The sequence below is a fragment of the Corvus cornix genome, chromosome 9, assembly GCF_000738735.6.
Source record: "Corvus cornix cornix isolate S_Up_H32 chromosome 9, ASM73873v5, whole genome shotgun sequence".
Classification (NCBI taxonomy): domain Eukaryota; kingdom Metazoa; phylum Chordata; class Aves; order Passeriformes; family Corvidae; genus Corvus; species Corvus cornix.
This window is the reverse complement of record NC_046339.1, coordinates 20,491,937-20,506,781: the sequence shown is the minus strand read 5'-3', so window position 1 is coordinate 20,506,781 and position 14,845 is coordinate 20,491,937. Positions and strand designations below refer to the sequence as shown.

General features: G+C 41.3%; 1 protein-coding gene across 1 annotated transcript; it reads left to right on the top strand.

Moving 5' to 3' along the window:
• The first annotated feature begins 5,511 nt into the window (after positions 1 to 5,511).
• Positions 5,512 to 12,968, top strand: GPR55 (G protein-coupled receptor 55). The gene is made up of 3 exons (XM_010405435.4): positions 5,512 to 5,943; positions 6,753 to 6,985; positions 10,024 to 12,968. Exon 3 carries the CDS (start codon positions 10,031 to 10,033, stop codon positions 10,991 to 10,993), a length of 963 nt encoding a protein of 320 aa, XP_010403737.1. The 5' UTR covers positions 5,512 to 5,943; positions 6,753 to 6,985; positions 10,024 to 10,030; the 3' UTR covers positions 10,994 to 12,968.
• Positions 12,969 to 14,845: the final 1,877 nt, after the last annotated feature.

Below are 14,845 nucleotides of genomic sequence, written 5' to 3'. Positions count from 1 at the left end.
AAGTCACGTCTTCACAAAAGGACATTTTCTTCAGCAGCACAAAACAAAGTTCTCTCTCTCAAAGGTCTCAAAGGGTGGCTATCTTACTGAAATAAAAAGTGTTCAGCCAGGACAGATTAGGAGAGATGAGAACAAAATGAAGCTCATGCTGTAACCCACATGTGCAATGCAACAACTGTTAATAAGTCATTATGATAGTGATGTGCACGCAAATGCATACATGCACGTTTTTTCAGATATACACATGGGGGAGAGAGCACCCCACAAAGGAAAAGTCCAGTTCCACGCTGATGCCTCCTGCCCAACATAGGCATGAACTACCCAAAGATGGCACTGTCGAGCAGCAGTTCCTCCGCCAGCACCACTCAAAACTGTGACGCTGAAGTAGATCCGGGGATCCCTCCCAGCATTTTCTTGAACCATTTTTCCCTATTTCTCAGCCACACTCACTGCATCTCCATGATAAGTCACTCTGTGGTTCAAATTGGGACTTTGGTGGGACCTGTCTGGACACTTATGACAGCAGCGATGTTGACAGCAGTTCTCACACCCTCACATCTCAGTGTTAGGGGACACAGGCTGGAGACATCGACATGCACACCCTAGCAGTACACTTGGGCTGTGGTGGAGGAATGCCATTGTCTGCAGAAACCACAGGGAAAAGCAAGCCAGGCAAACAGGAGAGCCATGGGTGCGGTAACTGCCATCGCCCAGGTGAGACAAAATCAGTGTGAGAAACAATCCTCAGCTGGCAGTTCCAACAGCCTTATCCCTGGGACAGAAACCATTTTGGTTATGCTGCGAGAGGCCAGAACTTCTCTGCAATCCTTGAGACATGCTTTGAGATGCGCCTTATTGGTGCACTACTCCTAAAACAACTAAATGTGCTTGGCAGCACATGAGCTAAAATTGGAAAGGCTCCGAGTGCAAAGATGACATGCATTAATGAAACAGGGCACATCTCAGGTCTGGAAAATGTTCCTTTTAAGCCAATCCGTGATCTTCATTTGACGCTTATCCATTGCAGTCATAGGCTTGAGTGAGTAGGGCTTTCTTTTCAGAAAAGCCAGTCCCTACACTGAGGAGGGGTGGATGAGGACAAGCTAAAGGAAAAGGAAAAAAAATGTCGTTTCATTACACACAAGTCAGCTCCTTTTCAGATCAAGCCATTCAACAGAACTGAGTCTTTCAGAGTAGTAGCATCAAGAGAGCATAAACCCTGCAGAGGAGGCAGCTCCTACCCCTGGTGCCGGGCTGTCTGTGGGAAGTATAGGAATGACTGTGCAAGGCACAAGAGTGCCCTGCAGCTGCTGCTCCTTTCCTGCACTGGCATCCCTCTGTGCCAGCCTGCAGTGATGGCTGGTAACTTGTACTGATGGTCCAGTCTACAGTGCTCAGGTAATACATGGTGGAATGAAAATGCAAAGGAAATAATTTTTGTTTTGTGTTTCATTACCTACTGCACTGCAAAGGCTGAGAAGAAAATGTTTTCTATGGAAGAAAATCTAGATAACATCACTTATCAGAGTTTATATGGTGAAGATGGGTGAGCATTACATGACTGATCTGATCACTGCCTGTGTCAGGAAAAAGAATAGTGTGCAATAACCACACACTGGCACTGGAGTGGTGAGGCAGAGCAGATAAATAGCCTGTTTAACTGCTCCCGCAGAAGCCTGAGTTCTCAGGAGGCCTGCTAGGAGCTGTGTGGTCTTCTGCACAGGTGCTGGGTTTATATCCACACCACTCCTAACCATTAGTTCCTTCTACTGGTTGATTGTGAAATTAACTGGCGGTTTCATTTGAAGCCTTGGCTTTGTGCACACCTACCATTTCCCCTGGCAGTGCCATGGCTCAGTGAGCATGGTATCTTCACCAGCACCAGCCCAGCTCTGCTGAACAACCACAGAGCCCCCTGATCTGCCAGCTGGCACAGATCAGTGTGCTGTGAACCTTGGAGGGCAGACTGCAAAGCTCATGGGTGCAGGAAGCTCTGTGTCTATTCTTACACAGTTTCACTAAAGCTGAACTTGCAGCTTGACTGGCTGCTCCTTCCTACAAATACCCAAGAAAAATTTATAGCCTATTGCTAAGCCCACAACCAGAACTGCTTTTGGCCACACACAAGCTATTCTGACCCTGCCTAGAGGAGGAATGGACTGGCCATGAAGAACATGTCCTCACTGGCACTGTCCATGTCTAACTGGCCTTTTTGGCTGTGGAAGACCAAACTGAACTGTGGAAAATTAGAACATCAGCTGTAGACTGTGGGTATCTGAAGTCACTAAGGAGATGGCATCCTGCATGCTTGGTGTTCAGATGGTGAATTTCTGAGTCAGACACAGCTGAAGATATTCTGCACTTCAAAGTGTTACTCCCCTGATTTTGCTCACTCAGCTACATAAGAGTGAGACTGGCTGTTCACCAGACAGCCCAGTTCCTTTCCTCTCATCACACAACCCTGACAAGCCTTTGTAAGATTTCTCAATTGTAAAAATAAGTCTACCCTCATAGCTGGCCAGCTCCAAAAAAACTATACTATACTATATTTGCTCCATCTGGGCTGCCTTTAAGTCTTTGCCTCATCTTGAGGACGCTGAGTGCAGCTGTTCCCGATAAAATACAGCAGTTCCCAGGTTTTCTGGTTTTAAGTTTTGCAGTCTCCTGAACTCAAAAAACTGGCTTCATGAGAATAAACACAACACCTTAGCTATTCAAAGCTCCCAGCTGCACAGTTAAGATAGCTCACTGTTTGTCAGGCTTTGACTGCTTATGAAGATGAGGAAGAGGTACTGAGCAACCCAAAGAGCACTAGTCTGAAGTGGAAGGTTTCCAGATAAACAAAACACTGTACTCCAACCCAAGTACAAACAACTATTTTTAAGCCACCAATGAAAACTAAGCTTGTTCTTTTATTTACTTGTTCTTTAGACAGAAAGAGCATCATAGTACATCTTCAGGTAGGTGAGAACATCAAGAGCTCTTGGCATAGTTCTCCTTTCCAGGGCTTTTCTGCTGCTCCGCTGGAGTTAGATAAAGTCTCCAGGATCTCCACTCTTGAAAGAAGGCAGCAAATTCCTTTTGGGGTAGCAAGCTGTGGTAGCCTGCTTAGAACAAGACTTGTTAGCTTAACTCACTATGGCCATGCAGTCTTTGAAACCTTGAAAAACACACCAAAATATCAGAAACCATTCACAGCACAGCATAAAAGACTTAGGTTTCTAATTCCCCCTAAGTTCATCAGCTTTCTAATTCCCCACTGCACCCAGCACTCTTCACAAGGACAGTTTGTTATTCACCTCCTAGTTGTCTGTTGAGCAATGTCTTTTCCTGACTCATTTTACTCTGGATGATTAAGTCTTGTTATCTGAGATGATATTTTAGAGCTGTCTGGGAGAACAAATAACACATTCATTCAGAATGGCCCAGAAATACACTGAACCCTTCCTTTGAATTTTGATTAATTTACATTTGAGCATCCTAATTCTAGGTCTGAGGCCCAACTCATTCCATTCTGGCCATTGAGTACAAGCAAACACGTAATTTAGACATTTGTGAAAGTTGTACCTCAAAGCTGCTATGATATATTTTCCACTTAAAAAGAGCAGAAGAATTCATGCTGGTATAATGCAAATGAATATGGTTTTGCACTGTATGAACATGTTTCCTCTGAAAGAGATTTTGATTCCTTGAAAACAGCAAATGCTGGTGCCTGACTTAGCAAGAGCAGCACTTATGGCACCAAGAGGATAAAAAGTAGAGAAAGTTCAGCAAACATTAAAAAATCAACCAACCAACCAACCAACCAACCAATCAACCAACCAATCAACCAACCAGAAAACCCTACTCATCTTTGCCATAAACATTATGAATTTTTTGGTCATACACTTCCTTTCGGTTGGATTATGGCTCCTCCAGCCACTATTTATTTGCTAAATGAACACAATACTGGGAAACAGATAAAGTTGTTAAGATTCCTGTCTCTAGGTAGCACAAAAAAGATACACTCAGAACATTTTAGTGGTTACTTAAAAACCTGAAGGCCTTCTCCTTCCCATTGAAAACTTCAGAGCCATGCAGCCACCTGAATGCCCAAAATACAGCATTTATCAAGCAGCAGTGCTGGGTGATAAGGCACTGAAGCACAAAGGATTCACTGAAGTAATTCCTGCTGAGCATATTCATGTATAGCACCTGAGAAACTTCAAAAGCAATCACCAAGGACGGGGAGAAACAAGCCCAAATTTCTCAGCCAATAATGTATCTGCCAGCCTGGGACTGAGTCATTCACAACTTGCTCTCATTAAATATCCTCTAGATGGAAGTTGTCCTCATTTAGGCCAAAAAGACCAACCTGAAAAAGGAAGATTTATGTGCACACCAACAAATTACATGCTCACCTACGAGCAATGAACCCACATGTATCACAAAAAAATTGCCAGCTTAGCAAACATGCGGTTGATGTGCGCAGAAATGCTGATTTTTTTGTCTAGGTCTGATGCATCAAGTGATACTGAGTGGGAAATTCATAGAGCCACAAGGAATGAATCTAGTGCTGGGAGTGAAGGCAGCACAAAGTATTAAAATTCATTTTTAAGCTAAGTCTGGAGCATGCCTGTGGCAAGAAGATTAAAGAAGCAAACCCATTTCAACCATTTCAGGTGCAACATGACACAGAATAACTTGTTCAAAAGTCACTCGGAATTGTAGGGTGTTTCTTTTCTGCTAATATGTAGTTGCACTCTTAGGTTTCTTTCTCTGACTCCAGATTTATTTCAGTCTGTTGCTGAGCTGGAGCTAGACCACAGTTCTGAAAAGACAGAAGTTGAAAAGCCCTTGAAACCTCCCAATTCCAGAATGTGTTTCCCAAATGCTATGAATCATATTGCTTTCATTTCCTCTGCCTCACCATTTTCTGAGGAGGTTTACCTAAACTTTGTTCAGGGTTCTGCTTTTTTTTTTTTTTCCAAACCTCATTTTTAGATGAGACAGGAAGAAAATTGCAGATTTTTTTCTTCTCCTAGTCCTGTGGTACGAAGCTGATGCTACTTTTTCTATAGAAAGACAAAATTACCTCCAAAGCCAGGTTGCAGCTTGAAAACTGTCACTTAGAGCTGTATTTCTTCCTGTATTTTTCTACAAAAGGGTTGCAGTGTATCCACACGTAAGGAGAGGGGCTGTCAGCACTAGCAAGTGAGTTTCACACTTCAGCCAGAGAGGTTCCAGAAAGCCTTGGAAGCTCATCTCAAGAAAAGTGTATTGTGGTTACTGTGTAATTTACATGTAAGGCACTAGGTTGCTTCTTGATACACCTCAGTCCTCCCAGAGATAAACATTTGTTTGCCAACTTGAAGATATGAATCATACACCTGAACTGGCTAAAACTGGCACATACCCCTTAAATAGTTTAACAGCTGCGTGTGTGTAAGTAGCTGTATCTCTCAAAAGCCACTGAGCACTTGACTACTGATCTCCAGTATGCAAATGGAGCAGAAACTGGGGGAAGAAATCCTATTTTTATTACAATCTTTCCTACAACTTCCCACTTTCCAGCTCCTCCCCAGATCAAGGAATAATTGGAAATTTGGAGGTAGCCACCACAAGCTCACAAAAGCTCTCATCTGCATCACAGCAGGTAAAGGCCACGCCGAACCCCCTGACTTCAGAGACGAATTGCTCCCCACCCTATTTTGACTACTGACTGAAAACAGTGGAGGATTCAAATCTTTACACTTTTTCCACCTTCACTTGCCTATATAAGTAAGTACAGAGTGTATCTTGAGACAGGGAAAAAAAAAAGAGAAAAAAAGAGAAGAAAAGAAGGATGTGGTTGGTTATGCCACTTACAACACTTGTAAGGCATGGTCTGTAAGACAACATTCTCAAGCTCTGTAGAACAACCTGGACTGAAGCAATGCTGCTGATCTGCTTGCTGGGGCTCAGGTAAAGTAATTCCTATTTTAGTTATTGACTTTTATTTTTCCGACAATTTAATAGCAACATTGATTGTAGACACTATTTTTAGTCTGGTTAGATGATTATTACTTATAAAGCTCAAACAATAAGATCAAACATGTAGTGTTGCTTAGCTTAGAGCAGAAAGAAAGATTTCTGCTTTAGTGATAAATATAAATCTATTCTGTTGTAATCAAAATACTTAGAAAAAAATGGTAAGAAATTATCCAGCTACAGATGAAATATATGGCAGCTGTGGGACCTGCTGCTCATCATTGCACTAAGCCGTCTTACTCTTCTCAAGTACATCCACGAGAGAATGACTTATATCTACCATGAATAATGTTCTAGGAAATAGATATAAAAAAACCATGTTTTTGCTAATGAAGCGTTCATGGATAAGAATACCCTTAATGTAACATCCCTCATCTGTGCTCTCATACAGATTTGTGTGAACCCCAACTAGAGCCAGATGAACTCAGATCCAAGCTGCAAAGAGGAAACTATTCGTGAATTCTGCTGTACTGCAAAAAAACTGCAAAAAAACAGCGGAGCTATTACTGTAAAACCTTGCTGTTCATTTCCTAGGTCAGAACACCTTTGCTGCTCACTAAACCACAAGCTCCTGCTATGGGTAAACCCAATTAATGTTTAACGAGTTCATAGGAAGTGGAAAATCCTCAGCAGGAGAAACTGGAAACAAATGAAGCAGCGATGACACAGAGGCTGGACCAGCTAAGACACACTCTCTTGAGTACTGTAAATCACAGATTCTTATATTGTCTTTTGGTTTCTAGGAGTTGTCTGAAACAATCCTAAAGCCACAGGAGATTCCTTCAAAAAACTTTTTGAGGACAGAGAAATTTTCCTCAGAAGACTGGAAAAGAGCAAACGCGGTACCTCTCTTAAGAAGGTGGAAAGGAAGGAGTTGGGAAAACTAGATCCCTAATCCCAGCTTTAGTATTTGAAAGAAACATTGGAATCACCCACCAAAGAATCTGTTTGCAAGCACGCAGAACTCAACTCAGTGGTAGGTAAAATCTGCACAGATTAATCTGAGAATGACTGAAATAGAAGTAATTTGACTACCTCAGTGACACTGTCAGCAATGGGAGACGGGGTGTAGGAGGGCGAAACAGGTTTCACACACTAAAGAAATTCTCATAAGCAAAGGAAATATGATCAGTATGAATCATCTAAAAAAAAACTTCTATATGATTAGTGAGTACCCCCCGAGATACCAATCAGTGTCTACTATATAGGAAAGATGTCTCTGGTACAGTTCAGTATCTTTCAGGATGAGTATTATCAGTATTTTTACTAATAATTTGGACAATGCAGTAAAGATGATGCTTATGAAATGACTACAAGGTTATTTGTCAATGAAAATGATTCTTCATTTAACTCTGAGCAAACATTACTTAGTCTAGAACAGTTGCAAACAATTCCCATGGATTACTCAAGATGTAAATTTTAAATTTGAGAGACTAAAATGATAAAAACCATCATGTTTTTGACAATCAGACAATTATCAATTTAAAGGTTGTCTTTTCTTGAAATTTATAATTTTGTGGAGTAATGTTACATGCAATTTGGTACCAATGAATTCTAAAGAAAATGCATTCAGTGAGCTAGAGATATGATAAAAGTAGCACCAAACCTGAGGCTTTAAAGAGTCATCATGCACAATTTTCTGATACATTTGCAAAGTGCTGGATTGACAAGTGTTGTCACTACCCCAAAATGTTTCATGTTGCCTGATTTTTTCCCCAGGTAGATGGGTGCCCTTGCATGGGTGCCCATGCTCACACCAAAGCTCGTGTTCCCGTGTCCCCTTCCCTGTCCTGCCCTCCGGTGACAGCAGCATCTGCCTACAATGATCCTTTGTACACATGGCACCAACTCAGCTCCCTGTTCTGTGTGATTCTCTCACATACCACAAACACATGATTTTCTAAGTAGCTGCCATATATTGCTGGCTCAAATGGATTGATTTAACCTCATCTTGATGACCAAACCAAGGTTTTCTCTTTGTTCTCATTTCTGACAGATAAATCCACTGATAACATCCAGCTTTTCTTTTGCTGTTTCCTAAGTTCACAACACTGTGACAGCCCAGCTCATGTGGCTCTGTCCAGTTCTCTGCAGGTAGCAGTGGTACCCAGCCCCTGACCGACAGCACCTCCCCAGAGGTCACCCTCACTCTTACAGTGGGGTCACTGGGGGAAACACAGCCAAGGACAGTCTGGGTGAATTTGTGCATCCCCTTAGTAACCCCCATCCAGTCTGTCTGTAGTCCTCATCAGCTTCCAGGCGATCATTTCCCCACTTACTGAACAGCCTTGTTCTAAATCCTGTTTTTTCTAGTGCTATTCAGTTGTTTCTAGTACACTTTGCTAAAATGCAAGTGTCTGAAATCCTCAGCCTTTCCCTTATATGAAAAAGCAGATACTTCATCAAAGATAAGTGTCTGGTAAGAGCTATCGAAGACTTATTTAGCAGTTTTCTTTAAAAATCTGTGTGAAGCTTAGACTCAACAGTTACAGAATTGCTTTAATCAAATTTGACACTCTTTCCTTCAACAGACAGACTAGACTGAACCTTTTTCCAGCCACACTAATAATATCCATACTTCATAACAATTACTGGGCTGGACCTTCAGCTTTATGTGCCTATTCTTTCTGTAGTCTGAGCGGGAAAATAACTGTTTCACTAATATGAGCATGTTAAGCTCTGAGTGCATTCTGTGTTCAGATACAGTTATTTCCATTATTACTCACTGATTCCCACAAGTCATCCTACCTCTGACCTCCAGCACAATGTCAGCATTCCCATCAAATTAGTGGTGTAAGAGTCAGCAAAATGCAAGGCTATCTATCTCCTCAGTTAATTTTTAGCAGATCTATTTGTTCTCTGTTTTTCTATTATTTTAAATATTTTATTTTAGCCACACAAAGAGAAAAAAACCTTTCACTAATTGGTTTTTGGCTTCTTTAGCAAAATTTGGCTCCATTTGGCAGTGCTTAAGAGCTGTACTTTACATCTTCCAAAGCAAAGATTCTCCTCTTGATCAAAATCTTCTTAAAACATCTTCACTTACTCCTAAAATTTCTTTTGAGCTACTTGGTTGGCTGAACTGGACTGGGAACTTTAACTACCAATTTCTTCTGCTTTATTAGGACTTTCTGTGATTTTGATTTAAAGAGGTTATAAAAAAGCACTTTTAAGGCATAGTTCGTTAAAGCATACATATATTTTTAAGAACAGTGATAACAATTATTCAAGACAAATTAATTTTTTTTTAAGAATTGCATTATGAAGATGTCATGGCTTCCATTTGCTAATCTTTGCTGGATTATCTAAGATAATCAGTTAAAATTTAAAGTGCAAACCCCAAATTTAAAGAATGCTGAAAGATAAACATAAGTGAAAAAACACACTTACTCATTTTGCACCTAGATAAAAGATCAGTCTTCTTAAGTTGACCTTTTAAAATACTGCATTGGATATAAGCACTGTATGAAATGAAAATATCATATAAATGTGGGTGCAGTAAAAGCACATCAGCAAAAAGCTACTGCTGCATGGAGATTCAGGTATAAGAGTAAAATTCCAGCTATCAGATCAACATGCCTTAATATGGAATAATAATTTCATTCATTTCTGTGTAGCAACAAAACTAAGCATAAGTGTTAGGGAAATTCCAACAGTTGTACAAATTATTAGAGATAGCCAGTAGTCTTTAGAGTTTTTGAAAATATGTTTTTGAAGGAGTCAGTCTCTTCAATATCTGAATGGGATTCTCTTATATGGGATGGTAATCAGTGGATGCTGACTACCTTCCCCTGAGAATCAGACTTTCTTGTAACATATCAAAGCACTCAAAGTGGGAATAGAAAGCTCTGTGCTTGAAAGGTTTCACTTTCCGTAATAGACAAAGGCTGACCAAGTGTCCAGCTCAAAACCGAAGAATTCTAGAACTGTGTTTGAAAGTATCTTGGTTTGGCTTTATCACGTCATTAACTGTGACCCTTATACATTTCCAACACGCTGTCTTTGTCATTTCAGTGGAGAAATGACCAACAACAGCGAGAATTGCAATTTTACAGCCATCGACAGCTTGGCAAGGACCATGCAGCTGGGGATCTCCATCCCCACCTTCATCCTCGGGCTGGTTCTCAACACCGTGGCCCTGTTTGTGTTCTGCTGCTTTTGGAGGAAGCAGACCAAAACCTCCGTGTACATGATCAGCCTGGCGCTCGCAGATGTCCTGCTGCTGCTCTCGCTGCCGCTGAAGCTGTACTCCTCTGCCACCACGGTGCCTGGGCTGCTGTGCTCCTTCATACAGGCTCCTTATTATGTCAACACCTACACCAGCATCTTCATCATTGTCTGCATCACTGTCGACAGGTACAGGTGCATAAAGCACCCCTTTGAAGGTCGAGCTAACCAGTCCCCCAGGTGTGCTGTCTTGATTTGCTGCTTCATCTGGGCAGTAGCTTGGATCTGCAGCACCCCTATATACGTGTTTCACAAGAAGGATCTTATTACATGCTTTCACAACATGTCAGACGAGACGTGGAGTGTCCCATTAATTGTTTCTGTGGAAATATTTGGATTTCTGATCCCACTCGCAGTGATGGTTTTCTGCTCTGCTCAAACCATCTGGATTCTTCTGAATCACAAAAGTCAAGTCAAAAAGAAGGTAGAAGAAAGTGGCTCCTTACGAGTAATCGTCATCAACCTTGTGGTGTTTTTGGTGTGCTTCACACCCGTCCACCTTGGGATCTGCCTCCAGTGCCTGGTGAGGCAGCACGTGATCGTGGACTGCAGTCTGAAACAGACCATCAGCCTCTTCCTCCAGGTGTCGATGACATTTGCCAACCTGAACTGCTGCCTCGATGCCATCTTCTACTATTTTGCTGCAAAGGAATTCCGTAAGAAAACACACCTGAAAAGGGTTATTGCATCGTGTCCTGTGTTTAAGCCTTGTGCTATGCAATGGGACTGCCAGCAGTGGGAGAATGCCCCTTGCTAGGACACTGACATGGCAGGGATGGTGCCATAAGGAGAAGGACAATGTTTTTCCAGTGAATGCAAACCTGTTCCATATTTTTCTTCCCTTTAAAGAGGAGGGGGAAAAAAGTTAGATTAAGGAACCAGCATTAGCAAAGTGACAGACTCACACCAAAAGAAGCATTAACCTTGACGGTATCTACAAAATGTGAAAGGCTTGCCAGAGAAAAACTGACCAGATCACAGGAAGGCCATTTAACATCAGCTTTTGTCATAGCTGCACCAGTTTTCCTTTTACATGCGTGATCAGAAATGTCACAGTTGAGACAGATGCGACACTCACGAATCACACACACCAACTCCATTCAGAAGGCAAAAAGCTTATCTTTAATACCACTCAGCATCTTGTATAGTTTCTTAGCTGTTTACGTAGTTTTAAAGCACAAGCTTAATTCAGCCAATCATCACACACCACTGGGTGAACACACAGTAATCATGCAGCATGTTTTTCTACCTCTAATTCAGCTATGCCTCTTTCCCACAGTCCTTCTCTAGCAGAATAGGCCTGAGCCATGATTTTCCAAAGGCAACAAGGCCTTCATTTTATAAGGTTTTACCTGTATGCAACACAGAAAGGTGTTGCTAAGAGCAAATACAGAAATAACTATTCATAACCTTTCTAACTTAGAAGGTATCTTGGCAGTTAAAAGGCAGTATCCAGCCAAAAGTCTGACTCTGCAGAAGGTCACTGTTGGAGCTCCTCTGCTTTGGGCAGCTTGGCCGGCCTGGGACAGCACTGAATCCTCCCTCCTGTAAGCATTACAGACTGCTTGCTACGAGGGACAGCAGTTTTTGCTCCTTCATGGAGGACATGCTGCCCAGAAGAGAAGTCCAAGGGAGTACCTTGGGTACCAGCAATTCCTGAGCAAAAAACTTCCCTGATTACCTTTGCTGAGGAATCATTGTGGTTTTCTCCTGCAATTTTAAAACAGGCTTTGCCCATGAAAATCAAAAGAACCCATTCAAATACGAGATTTAGAGAAAGACTGAATGTATTGAACTGTGTTTCTACATCATTGTATTTCTATCAAAGACATAACATAACACATGTATGAAATCCTTGTGCACGTCTTCTTGCTCTTTCTTGGAGCAGGGGAATTAAGAAAGCAAGCCCTGCATCACAGAAGATTAGGGAGTGGCTGATATTCTCCTTTCTCCCATCTGGAAGACTGGACCAGCTCTATCCAGCTCATTCCTTAGAGAAATCCTTCTAGCCTGTACTGTACCTGTCTCAAAACATCTCTGGGCTTGCCTGAACCCTTCAGGTCAGCACTTCTGGATTGTCACCATCCTAATGCTATTTCAAAGTTCGGCTGTGAATCTAATCTAAAGGTTTCTTTGTTGCAATTTAAGCTAACAATTTCTTGAACCCTTATCTAGGAGTGGTTGGTGCTCATAGCCAGAAACACATTCACAGAAAGAAATAATTTTCTTTGCCATTCTAAAACAGCTGTGAAAATAGTGTAAGACTGCTGGTAGTCAAGTTTCTGGGGCAGGTATTCCCTTTATTCAAAATGTGAAAAGAAATTACCTTCTCTCGGTGGGAAATTAGAAAGAAAGGGGTACCGTTTTGAAAATACAATTTGCTGTCCATCGATTTCCATAGAAATGATTGACTGTGCAAGTAGGCAGCTGCACATATCTTATAGTGGGCCTAATACATTAACATTTTAAAACCTCTTAGTACTAAAACTATGACCACAGCTAAGGCAAAGAAAGATTTTTATCATCATCTTCGCTGCTTTCTGTAAAGCAGCAAGAGGAAGAGTTTTCCAAAACAGTAGATTTTCTAAACATTATTTGTTACTGCCTCGATCATTTAGAAACTTACAGATTTTCAATATGGGTTAACCTTTCTTCTTTGCACCTTTCACATTACTTTGCATACAAAATATGCGTATGAGAAAGAACATGTTTTACCAAATAAACTGTACAAGGGAAGTGTATGATTTGAAAGTACATTTTAATTTCCCAGTTTGACAGCAGTATATAATTCTCTTCTACCTACACTAGCTGCCTAAAAATTACTCAGCAGCAGCAACTGTGACCCATCACACAAGGCTAGGATTATTAATGAAGCAGTACCTTCGACTTTTAACTCATTTATCACTTGGAAAAGGTCATATTCTAATATTCAAGGGAATAAGAGCATGTACGCAGGAGGCAGAGATGGAAAGTGTGTGGGGACTCCCATCTGCAAGGGTTAGGGAAGAGTTCGATTTGCCAGGATCAGGGAGACAAAATTCCTTCATGTCAGTGCTCAGTCAGGGGTAGAGTCCCAGCACACTCAAGCAGGGAGAGACTTCACTTACAGAAAGAAATTGATGTCATTGTCTCAATGAAGGAAACAGAAGTCAGTCTATGAAAATCAGCCTCAATAACGGGCAGTGGTGGGACCCACTGTGAGCTACTGGTCTCAAGGCTCAGTCTGCTCCTGTCGTACATGGCTGCAAACCCAGACTACAAGATCTGGAAGTTGAACTGGTCTGTTTTCTTCCCATTTATTGCCACCAGGGCCACTTCTTTTTTGGCCTAAAGTGTTTTTATATATAACTCCATTTGTCTAAATTTTGCCTGTTATATAAGTAAGTGAGAGCAGCCTCTCTAAGCATGCTTGTAATTTGAGAAATGAAATGAAATTAAATGAAAATGAAATGAAGAGAAAGAAGGAAGAGAGCCCAGCTGTGTTGATTTTACAGGCTGTTACAGTAGTCCAATTTTTTAGCATAAAAAAGCACAGGTCTTTTGAGCAAGGTGTTACTTTCAATTCACTGCTTTTCAATGTGAACTTGCATTCAAATAATACACTTAAAGTCCTGTCTTTGACCTGCAGCTAAGAATACGTTTCTTTCTAAATCAGGATTTTATACACAGGCTCCTGTGTGAAATTCACTGTTAACTCTGGAGCATCTCCAGTTGGTTGTATTTTTATACCAAGACAAAGCGATGAAAATCCTTATGCAGCTTGGGAAGATACACAGCAATTTTGATGATGAATAAAACTGAAAAGCACCTGATGTTTTAAAAACCCGAAAATCTTCCTGAGCTGATACACAGGTTCAGTGCAACAGAAGCCGTTTCTTCTCTCTTGATGTTAATACACAGAAAAATGGTGGGAACCTGAATGTGAACCCCTCACATACTCAGGTCTCCTCCCACTACCTCAGTTTTACTAAAAAGTCAAAGAAGCACTGTCTTAGTGGAAAAAAACAACAAAAAAAAATCAAGTGCTAACCAGAAACACCAAAACAGTGCCTTTAAAAATTACATTTTCAGTTCTGCCCTCTTCTGTGAATTGAACAAAACCACAATTGCACAATTAACCACGGGCCTTACAGAGGAGCTGTATTTAACCCTATTTTTTCTGGACAAGGCCGTTTCAGGCCACAGGTGAGAATATTCACGAAGCAAAATTTTGTTTTTATTCAATTACACTTCTCCAACTGGGCCAAACCCCACAACATAGAAGAGGGCTGATTTTTCTTGAAGGCATTTCATTGAAGGCATCAATGGCAGTTTACTCCAACATCCTACAGTTAGCATTCGTTCAACCGTCAGCATGATTCCCCAAGCTGTATTTTATAGACTCACACAATTGAAAGACAGAAGAGCATAAAAGTAGTTTGGACAAAAGGGAACAAAACCCAACCCCCAATTAAAAACAAACAAACAAAAACTCCCAGCAGACAAAACCACACAGGATTTGTTCCCCAAATTCTTTTCCTGTACCTTTGCCTGGTGGGTTATATCATCTTCATTTCCCAGGCCTGCTTGAGCACAGAACTCATTTCTAATGCTATAAAAGTACGATCAA

What these genes read in the sequence shown, in the direction of transcription:
- GPR55 (XM_010405435.4), top strand. Translation starts at nt 10,031, where the DNA reads ATGACCAACAACAGCGAGAATTGCAATTTTACAGCCATCGACAGCTTG.